The following is a 14,323-nucleotide window of genomic DNA, read 5'->3' as shown; positions in this document are numbered from 1 at the left end:
TCTTTTTGCTCTTTCGTCTAGGTAGTTATTATCAGGAGCCATAGGCAAAGTGTTCAATCTTTGCTTATGTGGTGGTAAAGTATCGAGGTTGCGGCAAGCCTGGTACGAGATGGGATGACTTGTGCAACTCTCAGTATTGATATATGAGCCTAGACTTTCACAAGCGGATCCATTAAGAACACCACCACGCGAAAGTCGAACTTGAATCGTCAGGTGTTCCCTCCATGCCGCAATGGCTGGCAAACGAACTTCAGTAACGAATTGGTTCCCGTCCAGTGAGCCAGTACACCAACAACGAACCCATGGGTAATGGTTAAGAATTGAACATTAGGATTTACACACTAGGCTTCACAACGTTTATAGGAACTACAGGCTTAAGGGGCTTCTCCATTTATCAATCTATCCTCTAGTTTTACAGACTGAATCGTCTTCTTCGTTACTCGTCATCGTCAATCATTCCGCAACCGCAGTATGCAACAACAGACCATTATTACCAGCAGTGATGTCCAGCTTCACTCCTTGAGCGATGAAATATACATGGCCCTCGGATATCTCAAACGACTGATCATTTGCCTTGACACTTGCACTTCCACGTGTAGCAAGCATGATCTTTGGACCACCTTCGCTCAAAGCCTCGCGCTCACCAGACTTCAAATCAGTCGCAAGCACGTTGAACTCGCTGGTAGGTGGCTTGAAGAGCTGGGTCTTGCCCTGCTTGCTTCCAGGATAAGTTTCGGGCTGCAGTGTCGTCTGTGACTTGGTCGTGGACTCCCAGTTAAGCACTGAGCAGAACTCATCGACATTGTCTCGCTCGGCCTTGGGGCAGAATCCAGTGTTGAGAACATTGTCGGAACGTGCCATGCATTCAATGATATCGCCTTGGATATAGGCATGAATTCCACCTGCAGGAATGTAGATAACCTCGCCAGGCTGGAGCAGCATGTAGTTCATACACAACAGTCCGACCAGATTACCAGGGTCGTTCGTTGGGAAGTTCTTCTCGAGTTTCTTCGCGACCTGTGGAATGGCTGAGTTGAGTCCCGTGAAAGCAGAGTCGGGGAGTTCTCGGATTGCCTGGAAAGCATTCTTGATGTCTTCGTCAGAAGATGTCAAGATTGTCTTAACGACCTGCTTCAACCCTTCTTGGCTAAGCTTCTCATCCGCGACAGTTGCACCACCGGCAACAAGGAAGTGTCTCAGTGGCTTCTGGCGCAAGATATCCACGATAGCCTCAACAGGTTTGAAGCCGCAAAAAGCCTCGAACTCAGACAATGCGAGAGCGATTTCTGGCTTGTGGTTGCCATCCGTGAATGAGTCCGGATCCTCCTTGTGCTTCTTGCTCGAAAACTCCTTGTTAGGATGAACCTGCAATGGTAATGCTTTCGCAATGGATAGAACCTTGGGAAGGTATGGAAGCTTGCTGTGTCCAAACTTTGTAGTGATTTTCTCTCCTAAGAGCTCCTTCGGGTATCTGTCCAGAACGTCTTGGAGGTCCTCGCCTGTGCTGGCGACGTAGGATGGCAAAACGGGATATGTGCCCATCCACATTTCAGCATATGGCTTATTCTCATCGATCTTAAAGTTCTTCTTTCCATCTCCATCCCATCCTGGCGTCTTTTCACAGAGTCGGGCAGATAGAGAGTTGGAGCCTTGTTTGCCCCATGGATATTGGTTGCAGCCGCAACGGAGCTGATAGAACGGAGCTGCTGGTGTCGACATTTTGAGATTCAATGCAAAAGAACTGTAATGTTTCTTCTGGGTGAGTGACAGTGAGCAGCCGAACAGTAACAGTTCTTATTGATATATGGCCAGTCGCGCGGCTGATATAATGTTGAATTCCAACAGCCGAATTCATCGTCATTTTGTCATCACTATCGTTGACGTCAGGCGATAATGATAATTGAATCAAGGTCATGCAATGCGAGGTTCTCGATAGACCCAGTATAATTACATCACTCGTTGGTCCTTCATTTTGTAAAGATACGTACATCTTCGCAAGGCTTGGCACGTCAGATGAGCGAAGATGAAGGCTTTTAGACTCGATCCCGATCCGGCCGGACGTTGGCCTCCGGATGTGTCCCGCTTTTTTATATGCTTGCGCCGCAAATCCCGGGCTGTTTCATGGACGTCACGGGACTATATAAAAGACATCTCAGCTTCTACACAACGCTGTACGCTCACCTAGGCCATGGTCTCTGTTAAATTTGACTCACGCAGGCAGTCAGCGTCCTATACCTTTGTATTACCGATACCGTCTTTATGCACCCTTACCCTGGAGACCAAATGTAGAATAGATGGTTCAAAACGTGAACGATTTGCTGAATAATAAATGCTTGGCTAAATTTCAAGGGGCTTGTTATTATTCATGAGTGGTCTTTTGTTTAATAACCACCCTATTATTAAATACATGTTTCGAAAGTAAGGTTTACTCCCATGCTTAAACAGCTTTTTAGCTACCGTTATTTGGCCAACGCATCATAAGGGAAAATACCATCTTACCTATCACATATAAGCATACTGGCCAGGAAAAAGTGATAAGCTTGGAAAATCATTATAAGAGAAGTGACTGAATGCTCCTCGGCAATCTCTTCAAAGGCCATCTACACCCCGAATACCTTCAGGAGAACGTTGATAGTGGACCCTGATTTACCGGCAATGATTTATCGTCGGTAGTCATAATGTTCAGTCTGGGGACCAACAGGTGGATCCGGTGATGTTCAGATTAGTCTTGCGATCAAGAAATGCAAGCCGTCGGCTAATTTACTAGAAGAGTGATCAACTCCGTCGTCAATAGCACCCGACACATCGAGGTAGTTTGCGGTGTGACAAGTGAGCCTTGGGGCTAGCTTGGAGTGGTCTGATGTGACTCTGCCCAACTAAAGTTCAAATATTTGAGACCATCCTATAAGGCAATGTATCTCCACCTTTATTGCAAACTTAAGATGTCGATGTACAGAAGCAGGACCTCATATTGCGCAAACCACCTGGTTTACAGACCGCTTACACGGTTGGTCATTTCTCGAGCTCGTGGCGCACGGGTTGGTATAGTTAGAGATGGGGTCGCATAACAGGCCGCGGCGACCCTTTGAGAGAGATCAAGACCCCTGCAGAAGCGGGCCGCTCATTGCTACGGATTGGGGCGGGATTCCTTGTTGGTTTTGTGAAGAACTGACCAATGGTAGATAGAGTGGGCGTTCCTGGCTAGGATGAGGCCAGCGTCACTTGCATTAGCTCCGAGTTATCAGATGAGGGTCTTTTTGTATGTGAGTGATATTGAGTTGAGCGAATCGATGATGGTCTAGTACTGTAACTTTGATAGTTCGGCAGACCATTAGGATGCCCTACCTATCAATGGAGGTGAGTTTGAACATGTGACATGCTTCATGCATAGACTGAGCGAAACATAAATTTGTCTTTCCCATATGCTTCTATTGGGCTGTGATTAAAATGTGATTGAGACGGATGAAGGAGCTCCGATCGCTAACCCCAAGCAAGATAACTAGTATAGTTACCCTTATTGATTAAGGAACGTGTGATGGTTGGAAGAGAAACTGCCTTGACGTACATGATAATGATTAGCTTCATTTTGGCGTGACTGTCGAACGAATCGCCTTGCTGGCATGAGTCGAGACCATGGGAAACTATTCAGACAGTGATATGAAGATTGACAGTAATTGCCCATTAAAGAAATCTGACCAGTCCCATGCATTGATAATTGTGATGCCTAGTGTATTCATCAGCTTGTAGTACGCATTTCACGAAGCTATTAACAGGCAGCCGTGATTCGCACCTCTCCACGTAAGTAATAACGCGGCCTATGAATATTATCATGAACCAAGCTCGACATTATTATCGGTCTGTGATAGTGTCGGATTAAGGTGAAGAGGACAATATGGCGGCGGTTAATCACTGAGGCTTAGACAAGCCAGGAATAGTCGAGCCACAAGATACGGGACGAGAGGTGGTTTACAAGGCACCTTTGCAACGTTACTGGCTGTTGATATTGGGCCTAAGATGGCCCATCAGGCGGTTGTTGATGCAGTTAGGCACTAAAAGCTCATGTTCTGGGGGTGCTTGAGTGGAGATATATGCCGCGATGAGACGGCGACAGGGGCTATCGTGAGCCAGTGGTGATGGAAGACGACTATCTGTTGCATATTGAATATTGTATTATGCATGAATCAAGCGTGGGCGTTACCTTATGGTTACAATTTGTGAGTGTAAAATACGATGTTCCGTGCAGTACAGAAGGTAAGTTCTGTAATGTCTGCTGAGGTGAGGTGGTCTCCAAAATCAGAAGGTGCTGCTGGTCCAGCTCAACTCCAAATTAGCCGTCTCTCGAGCTACTGTACATGCCACGGGTCTAGACTTTTATCCGCCTCATCAGCTGCGGCACTCTGTAATAAACTGCGGTGTTTATTTGCCCTCATCTGAATGTGACAAAACATTGTTCCTGGGCCTAGCTCATGTCTTAGGTACCCTTACCGCGCTTCGAGACCCCCCTGGAACCATTTCGTCACCGCCGTACGCCAACTGGGCCTGACGGACCCCGCTCTCCATCAACCTCAACGTCAACCTTCAACTCAACTTAAACGGCGACACGTCTCTGTTCATCCTTCACAACCTCCCGTGGGACGATTTACTATCGACTGGTGTGTCTTCTTGCAGCTTTCGCTGACAGATTTCCTCACGACACCACCCCTCGACGGCCCCTGTCAACAGTGCATCCCAGCTGCATCTCCCTCGAGCTCATTTGACTCTGCGGCCTCTCTAGCTCTTGGCCGGCTTCGTACTGTACCTGTCCCCGCTACCGCCCCCAAACCATCCTCTTACGACCCGCCTCTTACCTCCGTTCTTACCACGCACTTCGAACCGTATACATAGATCGGGTCGCATTGCAAGCGGCCAGCCGGTTATCGACCTCAATCTCTAGGGACTTGGTCTGTCTTTTCCTCAGCCTTGTCATTCCACTCGGCATCTCCTGCAACCCTTAGCTGCATCTGTGCGACCGCCGACTTGGAGCTCCAGCAGACATCTCCACGCTCAGCTGCATATCGGCCACATACCTTTCTTACCCACCTCGATCCGTAGTCCTATCCGATCGCGCCGCTACGCTACTCGCCCTTTAACTGTCGCCTACCATGGCACAGTCTCCGATGATCTCGGTGCCTCTCAAGGCTACCAACGAGATTGACTGGGTTGAGCCTCTCAAGGGCTATATCCGCGATACCTATGGCGATGATCCCGAACGCTATGCTGAAGAGTGCGCGACACTGAACCGCTTGAGACAAGATGTGCGGGGCGCTGGAAAGGATAGCACTTCTGGACGAGATATGCTTTATCGCTACTATGGGCAGCTTGAGCTTCTCGACCTACGATTTCCCGTTGATGAGCAGCACATCAAGATATCCTTTACATGGTTTGTTTCCCCAAGGTCGAGTGCGACCGGATGGTGCGCTGCAACTTTTGCCACATGCTGATTTTCTATAATCAGGTTCGACGCTTTCACTCACAAATCTACCGCGCAATATTCACTCGCCTTCGAGAAAGCCTCTATTATCTTTAACATCTCTGCTGTTCTCTCCTGCCACGCTGCTGCTCAGGACCGCGCCGAGGAGTCCGCTCTCAAGACTGCCTACCACAACTTTCAGGCTTCAGCCGGCATGTTCACTTACATCAATGAGAACTTCCTCCATGCACCATCCTCCGACCTTAGCAGGGAAACTGTCAAGGCACTGATTCATATCATGCTTGCACAGGCTCAGGAAGTGTTTCTTGAAAAGCAAATTGCTGATAAGAAGAAGATCGGACTGCTCGCAAAGTTGGCTGCCCAGGCTGGCTATCTATATGGCCAGGCTCTTGAAGGTGTACAGGAAAATGTGAACAAGGCCATCTTCGAGAAAGTGTGGCTGTCGATGATACAGGTAGATCCACCCATCACCATGCAACATGAGGGCTTCCTTGGTGTGGTATATGCGCTAACGGCACCAGATTAAAACCAACCTTTTGAACTCTATGGCACAATACTATCAAGCCCTGGCGGATGATGAGGCTAACCAGCATGGTATCGCTGCTGGAAGGCTGCAAGTTGCCGAGGCTCAAGCAAAGGAAGCTGAGCGCATTGCTAGGAATTTTCCCAGCTCAGTTCCCATGAGCTCGAACCTGAGTGCCGATTGTGGAGGATTCCTTCAGGAAATTACGAAACGACATCACTCGACAGTGCAAACTCAGCTGCAAAGTGCTTTGAGGGATAATGACTATGTGTACCATCAAGAAGTGCCCGCCGAGGCCAGCCTGGAAGCCGTCGCCAAGCTGCCAGCCGCAAAGCCAATTCCTGTCAGCGAGCTATATGCTGGCCAAGACATTCAACGTATTACTGGGCCTGACCTTTTCGCTAAAATTGTGCCGTTTGCTGTTACGGAGTCAGCTAGCTTATATGATGAAGAGAAAGCCAAGCTTGTACGAGCTGAGGCAGAACGGGTGGAAACGGCCAATGATGAAATGGCAGCCAGCCTGGACTATTTGAGGCTGCCAGGAGCATTGCAAGTGCTCAAGGGTGGATTCGACCAGGATATCCTGCCTGATGAGGATTTCCGGCAGTGGTGCGCTGATGTTTCTGACCAAGACAACCCGGTGACTTTGTTCGATTCACTTCGGGCCGAAAAGGATTCCATCCTCTCGATCCTGGACAAGAGTACGAAGCAACTCGATATGGAGGAAGGTGTATGCGAAAAAATGCGATCCAAGTACGAAAACGACTGGACACAGCAGCCAAGCTCGAGACTCACAACGACATTAAGGGGCGATATTCGCCATTATCGCGAGGCTCTAGATGAGGCATCGAGGAGTGACAACCAGCTAGCGGGCAAACTTCGACAGAACGAAATGGACTTTGATGAAATGCGACGGGCTGCTCAATCAGGAGAAGTCGACCAGCTGTTCCAACGTGCCGTTGCACAGGCGCGAGCAAGGGGAAGCAACGCAACAAGCCCAGCTGGCATCGAGCCGAATCTTCTGGATGACGATTTCGAAGAGGGCCCTAGTGTTGTGGATCAGATCAACAGGGTTGAGGATATTCTCAAGAAACTCAACCTTATCAAGCGAGAACGAAACCAGGTGCTGAAGGATTTGAAGGAGAAGGTGAGTAAAGCCACTCATATTCAATCAGAAGCCGGACTAACCTTGCTAGGCTCACAACGACGATATTTCCCAGATTCTCATATTGAATAAGAAGTCTATATCTAATTATGAGACGCAGCTTTTTGAGCAAGAGTTGGAAAAGTTCCGACCTCATCAAAACCGACTTTTGCAAGCGAACCACAAGCAATCGGCTTTGATGAAGGAGCTCACAAGCACGTTCAACAGATTATTGCAGGATAAGCGGGTTCAATCGGAACAAAGCAAATATGAGGCGATCCAGCGGCAGCGATCATCAGTCATCAACCGATATAAGCGTGCATACCAGGAATTCCTGGACCTTGTCGCAGGCTTACAGAGCGCCAAAAATTGGTATACTGAGATGCGTGAGACAGTAGAGAGCTTGGAGAAGAACGTTGACAGCTTTGTCAACAACCGTAGATCGGAGGGAGCGCAGCTACTCAACCAAATTGAGCAGGAGCGGTCATCGAGCAAGAACTCGCAAGCCGAGATGGAACGAGAGAGACTCAGGGGTCTCATGGATCGAATGTCGATAGACCCTTCCAAGTCATCGCCACAGCCTCAGACGCAAAATCGACCAACACCTCCCTCGCAGTATCAACAGGGACAGAATCCTCGATATCCGCAAACCAATTACCAAGGCCAGTATCAGGCGCCAAATTCACCTCCGGCGCAGCAGCAGACCCTGGCTCAACAACAAGCATACCAGAACTTTTCTCCGCCACCAACAACACAATCGTTTGGACCTCCTCCTATCAACACCTTTGTGCAGCCTACATATAACCCAAGTCAGTACGGACGCACACCGGGACCTACGTCGCCTCCTCCGAACCAAACGTCGTTCAACATTGGAGGCTATCGGGGCCCTGCATCACCACCTCCTAACCAAACAACGTTCGGACAAACTCAATCATTCGGAGGATACGGAGCTTCAGCTACGCCGCAGACACAGGGAGGCTATGTGCCACCTGGATTCGTGCCACCTCCGCCACCCCCTGGACCACCACCGCTGGGACCTCAGCAGACATTCCATTATGGAAATCAACCTAACAGCGCGCACCCAAACAGTGCCTACCCACAGAGCGCACATCCTCAATCAGCAGCTCCTCAGCAACAACAGCAAAATGATCCTTGGGCAGGGCTGAATGCATGGAAGTAATTAGGAAGTGAAAGCGAGTTTTCGGGTTCAGAGGCTAGCTGTGTGGGGATCCTCTTCAAACGACATAAGGGCTGGGGGGTGACATAGTAAACAGACGACTACTATGCTTGTCGACGAGTTTTGAGATGTATTTGGCTATGATACATTCGTCTGGCCTCAAGAGAAGGGCTACAGTGATGGAAAGAAAAGCAATTGTGTTCAAACATTGCAGCGCTTATAAGAGCTGAGCGGAAGAATATAACATAGAGAAGATTTGTCAACAATATTCGTTTGATCTTGTAAGGTTATCTCAAATTTGACTCGCCACACTTTAAACCGAGGTTGTGGTTGCGGTGTAATGAGACTAAAAAGACCCCAGGCACCCGCATGCCTTTACCCCGATTGCCCGAGCTGTTTAACCCCAACTAAAATCAGGCGCTAGACTTGACGGTGCATGTTGGGAGTAATACAAGCGATTTTAGAGGCTATTCTAGATAATTTATGGAGTATTTCCCCGCAGAAGTGAACTGAGGTTACTGAGGTTGAACCGGGAGGTTGAACTTTCAGACCGGTCATGTCGCCGAACCGACTCGGCTTCGTTCCGCTACCCGTTATTCCCTGACTATCCGGTCTCCGTGTTCGGATTCTCAAGGGATTGTTTTTATTTTTATTCTTCTTATACTCTCGTCTTCTCATCTTCTCACTTCTGTTTTACTCCTGACTCTTTTGGCCTTTGGTTGATTGACTTACCCTCCCAAGACCAGGACACAAGATATCCACATATAGGCTATACCCTGTCGATCAAGAACCTATTTCGTCATTCATCCTCGGGCAAAAGGCAACGCTCCTCTTTTTTCCTCAGTTGAAGCGCGTTTCTTGCAACAAAACAACAAATAGAATACTGTCAAAATGGTGTTGAAAGGCGGCGAGGTTGCTGAGCACAACAGCGCAAAGTCGTGCTGGGTTATCGTTCATGTATGAATGCCATGAATTGAGTTGCGACTTACCGACTTTTACTGACTTGAATACGATAGGGCAAAGCTTATGATGTGACAGAATTTCTACCAGGTATGATATACTCAAGAAGTGAACATTGGATAAGACTGACGACTTGCAGAACACCCTGGAGGTCAAAAGATCATTCTCAAATACGCTGTAAGTCTCACCATTTACTGAACCTCACCCATCTACTAACACGTGCCAGGGCAAAGATGCTACCGAAGAATACGAACCAATTCATCCTCCCGACACCCTCGACAAGTATCTAGATGCCTCCAAGCATCTCGGACCTGTCGATATGGGTACCGTTCAGCAGGAGAAGAAGGAGGCAGACCCTGAGGAAGAGGAACGTCTGCAGCGCATTGAGCAGAAGCCTCTTCTGTCACAATGCTATAATCTCTTCGATTTTGAGGCTGTCGCTCGACGTGTCATGTCAAAGACTGCATGGGGGTACTACTCTAGCGCTGCCGACGATGAGATTGTAAGTTTTCCTTGAACCACTACTGAGGAAGTATCTAATGAGAATAGACAATGCGAGAGAACCACAGCGCATTCCATCGCATCTGGTTTCGTCCTCAAATTCTCGTCGACGTGGAAAACATCGACTTCTCAACCACCATGCTCGGCACAAAAACAGACATCCCCGTCTATGTAACAGCCACAGCCCTGGGTAAACTCGGTAACCCAGAGGGTGAAGTCGTCCTCACCCGCGCCGCAGCAAAGCACAACATCATTCAGATGATCCCCACTCTTGCATCATGCTCCTTCGACGAGATTGTCGACGCAAAGGCTGGCGATCAAATCCAGTGGCTGCAGCTCTACGTCAACAAGGACCGTGCTATCACTAAGAAGATCGTGCAGCACGCTGAGAAGCGTGGTTGTAAGGGTCTTTTCATCACCGTTGATGCGCCCCAGCTGGGACGTCGCGAGAAGGATATGAGATCTAAGTTTACCGACCCTGGTTCTCACGTCCAAGAGGGCACAGATACGGATAACAGCCAGGGTGCTGCGCGCGCTATCTCGACATTCATTGACCCCGCGCTGAGCTGGAAGGACATCGCGTGGTTCCAGAGCATTACATCCATGCCTATTATCCTCAAGGGTGTTCAGCGCGTCGAAGATGTCCTCAAGGCTATTGACTACGGCTGCCAGGGCGTTGTTCTCTCCAACCACGGAGGTCGCCAGCTTGAGTTTGCCCGATCCGCCATTGAAGTCCTCGCTGAGACAATGCCTGTTCTTCGCGAGCGTGGTCTCGAGAACAAGATTGAGATTTTCATCGATGGCGGAATCCGTCGTGGAACTGATATCCTCAAGGCTCTCTGCCTAGGTGCTCGTGGCGTTGGCATCGGACGACCTTTCCTGTACGCCATGAGTGCTTATGGTGAGGCTGGTGTCATACGAGCTATGCAGCTGCTGAAGGATGAGCTGGAAATGAACATGCGTCTCATTGGTGCTAGCACTATTGAGGATTTGCATCCTGGTATGCTTGATCTGCGAAGTCTGTTCCAGCATTCTGCTGTGCCATCGGATAACCTTTCATCTACTGTGTATGATCCTTTGTCTGTGCCTGCTCAGAGACCCAAGGCTGGACCTAAGCAGGACCCTCCCAAAGCGAAACTCTAGAAGAGCTGTGTTTGACAAGACTTGTCTTTTGGATATTTGTCGTGGCCTTAGATGTAGAGAGGTTTAGAGACACGAGTTCTTTATAGCGTCGATTTGTTTACAAAATTCAGTATAAATTTAACATCGCTATGCAACCAATGCTAATTCGATTCAATGCTATCCACATATCCATTACCCTCAACTATGCCGTGTTCTTATAATCCCCTCATAAATTCCTGCAAAGACATTGGTTTTCTCACAGCGTTATTCAGCCCTTCATGATACGTCACCCACACCTTGCGCTCCTTTTCCTCCTGCTTGGCTTGCTGCTGGGGAGTACTTCCCGTTATCTCAGCCAGTGATCGCGCCTCTATGATTCGACCAAAGAAATCACGCTTGATGAGTGTAGTGTCCTGCGATGCTGCTTCGAGAGCATGTTTCTTGGAAGCCATAATCTTGTCTGTGTTGAGGTGCTCAGCGTGTCCGAGTGGGTTGCCAGCTTTAAAGCGGGACTGTCGAGCGCGAGCTTCTCGTTCCACCAATGTTCGTTTCAGTTCTTGGTCGAGAACTTGACGAACAGCGTAGCGTGTTGGTGCTGCTGAGGGTAGTAGAAGTGATGCAGCCGTTTCGAATGTGGCTAGAGCATCAAGATCCCTGTAGTTATGTTAGCCGTGTTCATCTGTTCGAGGTATAGAATGACTTACGGTTCCATGCGATACACATATTGTGGTGTCCGATTGGTGAGCGAATCACTCTCAATTCTTCCCTTCTGCAGCTCGATACCAACTTCAGCGAGCACCTCAGCTGCACGCTTGACCATGGCACGTTCACTCTCCCTGCGTACGCTGGCCGTGGATCCTTGACTGCCACCCACCACGACGGGTTTGACGTCCGGAGACACAATACGCGCAAGATATGGGAGGAACTCGGCAGCAACATCTTCAGCGCTGCGGAAGGAACGCATCAGTGTGGGTGGGAGCTGACCCTGCAGAGCCTGTAGTTGAGTCCTATTCTGACGCTCTGCTTCGAATGCTTGGTAGTCAGCTCGAGAACCAGAAAATGGCAGTGGAGGCGCAGAGTCATCTTCCGCATCACCACCCCAACGGCGATCGTAGCCCATGCTGGGAAGATAGCGTTTGGGAGATGCGAAAAGATGATGACATGCTAGAACGGGCTGGCTAAGATATTGTGCCAATTCCCACTCTTGACTAGCATAAAGTCGTGATTGGCATGTATCGTGGAAGTGCAGCCATTCGTATGCCTGGTTAGGCTTGGTAAGGTACAGATCATCGTTGAATTCGCGATTTGGGTATTCGGTAAAAACTTCCGTCATGATATGGCTGATTTCGCCGCTTGTATCAATCATTTGTCGTAATCTTTCCATAGCATGCTTCTTTTGATACTCGCCGAAACCCAGCTCAGCCTGCGGTTGCTCATGCTGTGTTTTGGATTGAGACAAATCCATAGCTTGCTTGGGAAACCCGCCGCCTTCTTGGAAGAGGCGTGAAACGATATCCTTGACACTACCGCGACCCAGACCCCGAGCACCACCAGCGCCGCTAGTTAGATCTTGGAGGACATTGCGCTCCAGCCACTGCCGCGTGAGAGAGCCTTTCCATTTCAGATCTGATGCGCGATATCGCCCAGCTACCCATTCACCAACCACCATGACACCTCGAAGGTCACCCTCTACTGTGCTCTCAGCTCCCCGCCTGGCGTCAATGCCGCTCGTCATGCCCCAGGCCGCCTCACACAGCTTTCGTGCAGCGTCTTTCTCGCAAGGGATACCCTCCTTTTCAAAAACGTTCTTCAGCCTGGTAACCACTGACTCCATAGTGGGCTTGCCAACATGAATAATTTCTGCCAAATTGGAATTCCGGAGTGGTCGAAGCGCTGGCGCATATACATCGTTACAAATGAGAATCAGGGGTCGGAGCAGTCGAAAGTCGTCACCCTTCTTCTTCTTTCGCCCGTAATTTTCTGTGGTGGCACCCGACGCATTCTTCTGGTCCAGGAGAACAAGATCTATCAGTGCTTTGACAAAGCCGCCTTCACCTGAACCCCCTGAACCAGACACAACGCCATCCACTTCATCCACCACGACGCACGCTGGTTTAGCCAATTTTGGAGGGCCGTCTCCGTCCTTGCGGTTACTGACTGTCTTGACACTCTCTGTTCCCAAGCTTGTGCGGATGCGGTTTTTGACGACGTCGCGACTTCGGTCGTCACTGGCGTTAATTTCCATAACTTCATAACCTGCTTGTCTCGCACACACGTGTGCCAACGTTGTCTTTCCCAGTCCCGGAGGCCCTGTGAGCAACAAAATCTTTCTATGAGGCCTTTCTTCCTCTTCTTGTTGCTGAGCACCTGGTCGTCTGGCTATCACGGGCCTTGACTTTGCTGCTCCAGGGAACACCACCGGGTCCCACTTCTTTAACCAACCTAATACCCGCCTGTTGGTATTATCATTACCACACAGATCCATAAAGTTTCTTGCTCGGTATTTCTCCGTCCACAAGCGAGATCTCTTGGGCTTTTTGCTTGTCGATAGCTGGGGCTCGACTGATTGTACAGGCGAATTAGGCCTTTGCGGTTGCGCTTGTTTCTGACTTGCGATCTCTGCAGATGCAGCGTTTATGAGATTGTGAATATCAACACCATAGTAACTTCGTTTCGCTCGCCCTTCTTTCGTTTTTGATCGGGCTGCAACCATGGACTCGTATGTCGGTGCAGAGTTGGTCTTCCGCTCCTTGATCGTTACGGACTGGCCATTGCATGTTGTTGCCTTGAAAGACTGGGGCACAAGATTACTGAAAATTGGAGTTGTGAAGATTGGTCTTTGGCTCAGTCGTGTTGGTTCTTGAACTTGCACATCGGGAGTGCTTGAGGGTTCTTCCTCATCAACCAGATCAATAGTTGTTGTTTGGTCTTGTGCTATCGTATCTGAAGGCTTCTCTCGTGGATCCTCGGTCATCAAACGTTTTGCTACACGAGTAGAGTCGGAAGAATCGACGTTGCTGTCTGAATCGGAGTCATCGTCCTCGACAAGGAATGGACCTCGAGCTTTCGGTTTAGGAGGGCCATGATCGTGGGGTTTGGCGCGTTTCGCCGGTGGTGGAGAATGAGGGAAAGTGATTGGTGACGACGCTGAAAGCATTGTGAAAGGGATTCCAAGAGTATGAGAAATAGGATATCCTTAATATTGAAGGATTGTGAAAATGGTGGTGTTGCTGGTGGGACTCATGAATTCTTTAGGACGTCTCCGGGCTAGGGACGCGTCGTGTTTAATTGAGTCGCGTCCTGCGTGTAAGTCAATTGAGATCCACTTATTCTCATCTTCCCCAGCTGACATAAGCGAGTGACTTTGAATTGAACCACCACGGCCGGATCCACGAGATAATCCGGTGATCCAGCTGAATTGATGCC

At 49.2% G+C, this 14,323-nt stretch overlaps 4 protein-coding genes across 4 annotated transcripts; 2 read left to right on the top strand and 2 right to left on the bottom strand.

Moving 5' to 3' along the window:
- Positions 1-149: 149 nt before the first annotated feature.
- On the bottom strand, positions 150-1,871 carry BKA55DRAFT_288678 (RmlC-like cupin domain-containing protein). Its single transcript, XM_046185534.1, has one exon. It carries the CDS (start codon positions 1,717-1,719, stop codon positions 454-456), a length of 1,266 nt encoding a protein of 421 aa, XP_046053369.1. The 5' UTR covers positions 1,720-1,871; the 3' UTR covers positions 150-453.
- A 3,270-nt stretch (positions 1,872-5,141) lies between these two features.
- BKA55DRAFT_504217 (BRO1-like domain-containing protein) lies at positions 5,142-8,317 on the top strand (the record flags this gene model as incomplete). The annotated part of the gene is made up of 4 exons (XM_046187072.1): positions 5,142-5,419; positions 5,495-5,924; positions 5,992-7,140; positions 7,190-8,317. 4 exons carry the CDS (start codon positions 5,142-5,144, stop codon positions 8,315-8,317), a joined length of 2,985 nt encoding a protein of 994 aa, XP_046053368.1.
- Positions 8,318-9,205: 888 nt separating this feature from the next.
- On the top strand, positions 9,206-10,918 carry BKA55DRAFT_503849 (FMN-dependent dehydrogenase-domain-containing protein; the record flags this gene model as incomplete). The annotated part of the gene is made up of 5 exons (XM_046187046.1): positions 9,206-9,271; positions 9,331-9,364; positions 9,414-9,451; positions 9,501-9,776; positions 9,824-10,918. The coding sequence occupies 5 exons, from the start codon at positions 9,206-9,208 to the stop codon at positions 10,916-10,918; spliced, it is 1,509 nt and encodes a 502-aa protein (XP_046053367.1).
- A 136-nt stretch (positions 10,919-11,054) lies between these two features.
- On the bottom strand, positions 11,055-14,178 carry BKA55DRAFT_673227 (uncharacterized protein). The gene is made up of 2 exons (XM_046198022.1): positions 11,602-14,178; positions 11,055-11,551 (listed from the first exon to the last, which is right to left on the bottom strand). Exons 1-2 carry the CDS (start codon positions 14,052-14,054, stop codon positions 11,113-11,115), a joined length of 2,892 nt encoding a protein of 963 aa, XP_046053366.1. The 5' UTR covers positions 14,055-14,178; the 3' UTR covers positions 11,055-11,112.
- Between the last annotated feature and the right edge of the window lie 145 nt (positions 14,179-14,323).

Source organism: Fusarium redolens, assembly GCF_020744475.1.
Source record: "Fusarium redolens strain MPI-CAGE-AT-0023 chromosome Unknown BKA55scaffold_4, whole genome shotgun sequence".
Taxonomy (NCBI): Eukaryota; Fungi; Ascomycota; class Sordariomycetes; order Hypocreales; family Nectriaceae; genus Fusarium; species Fusarium redolens.
This window is presented reverse-complemented; position numbering and strand designations above follow the sequence as displayed.

Bases quoted from the DNA above. Each gene is read 5' to 3' on its own strand.
- BKA55DRAFT_288678 (XM_046185534.1), bottom strand. From the start codon at position 1,719: ATGTCGACACCAGCAGCTCCGTTCTATCAGCTCCGTTGCGGCTGCAAC.
- BKA55DRAFT_673227 (XM_046198022.1), bottom strand. From the start codon at position 14,054: ATGCTTTCAGCGTCGTCACCAATCACTTTCCCTCATTCTCCACCACCG. The intron at 11,552-11,601 runs GTAAGTCATTCT...ACATAACTACAG, and splicing joins TATGTGTATCGCATGGAACC to GGATCTTGATGCTCTAGCCA.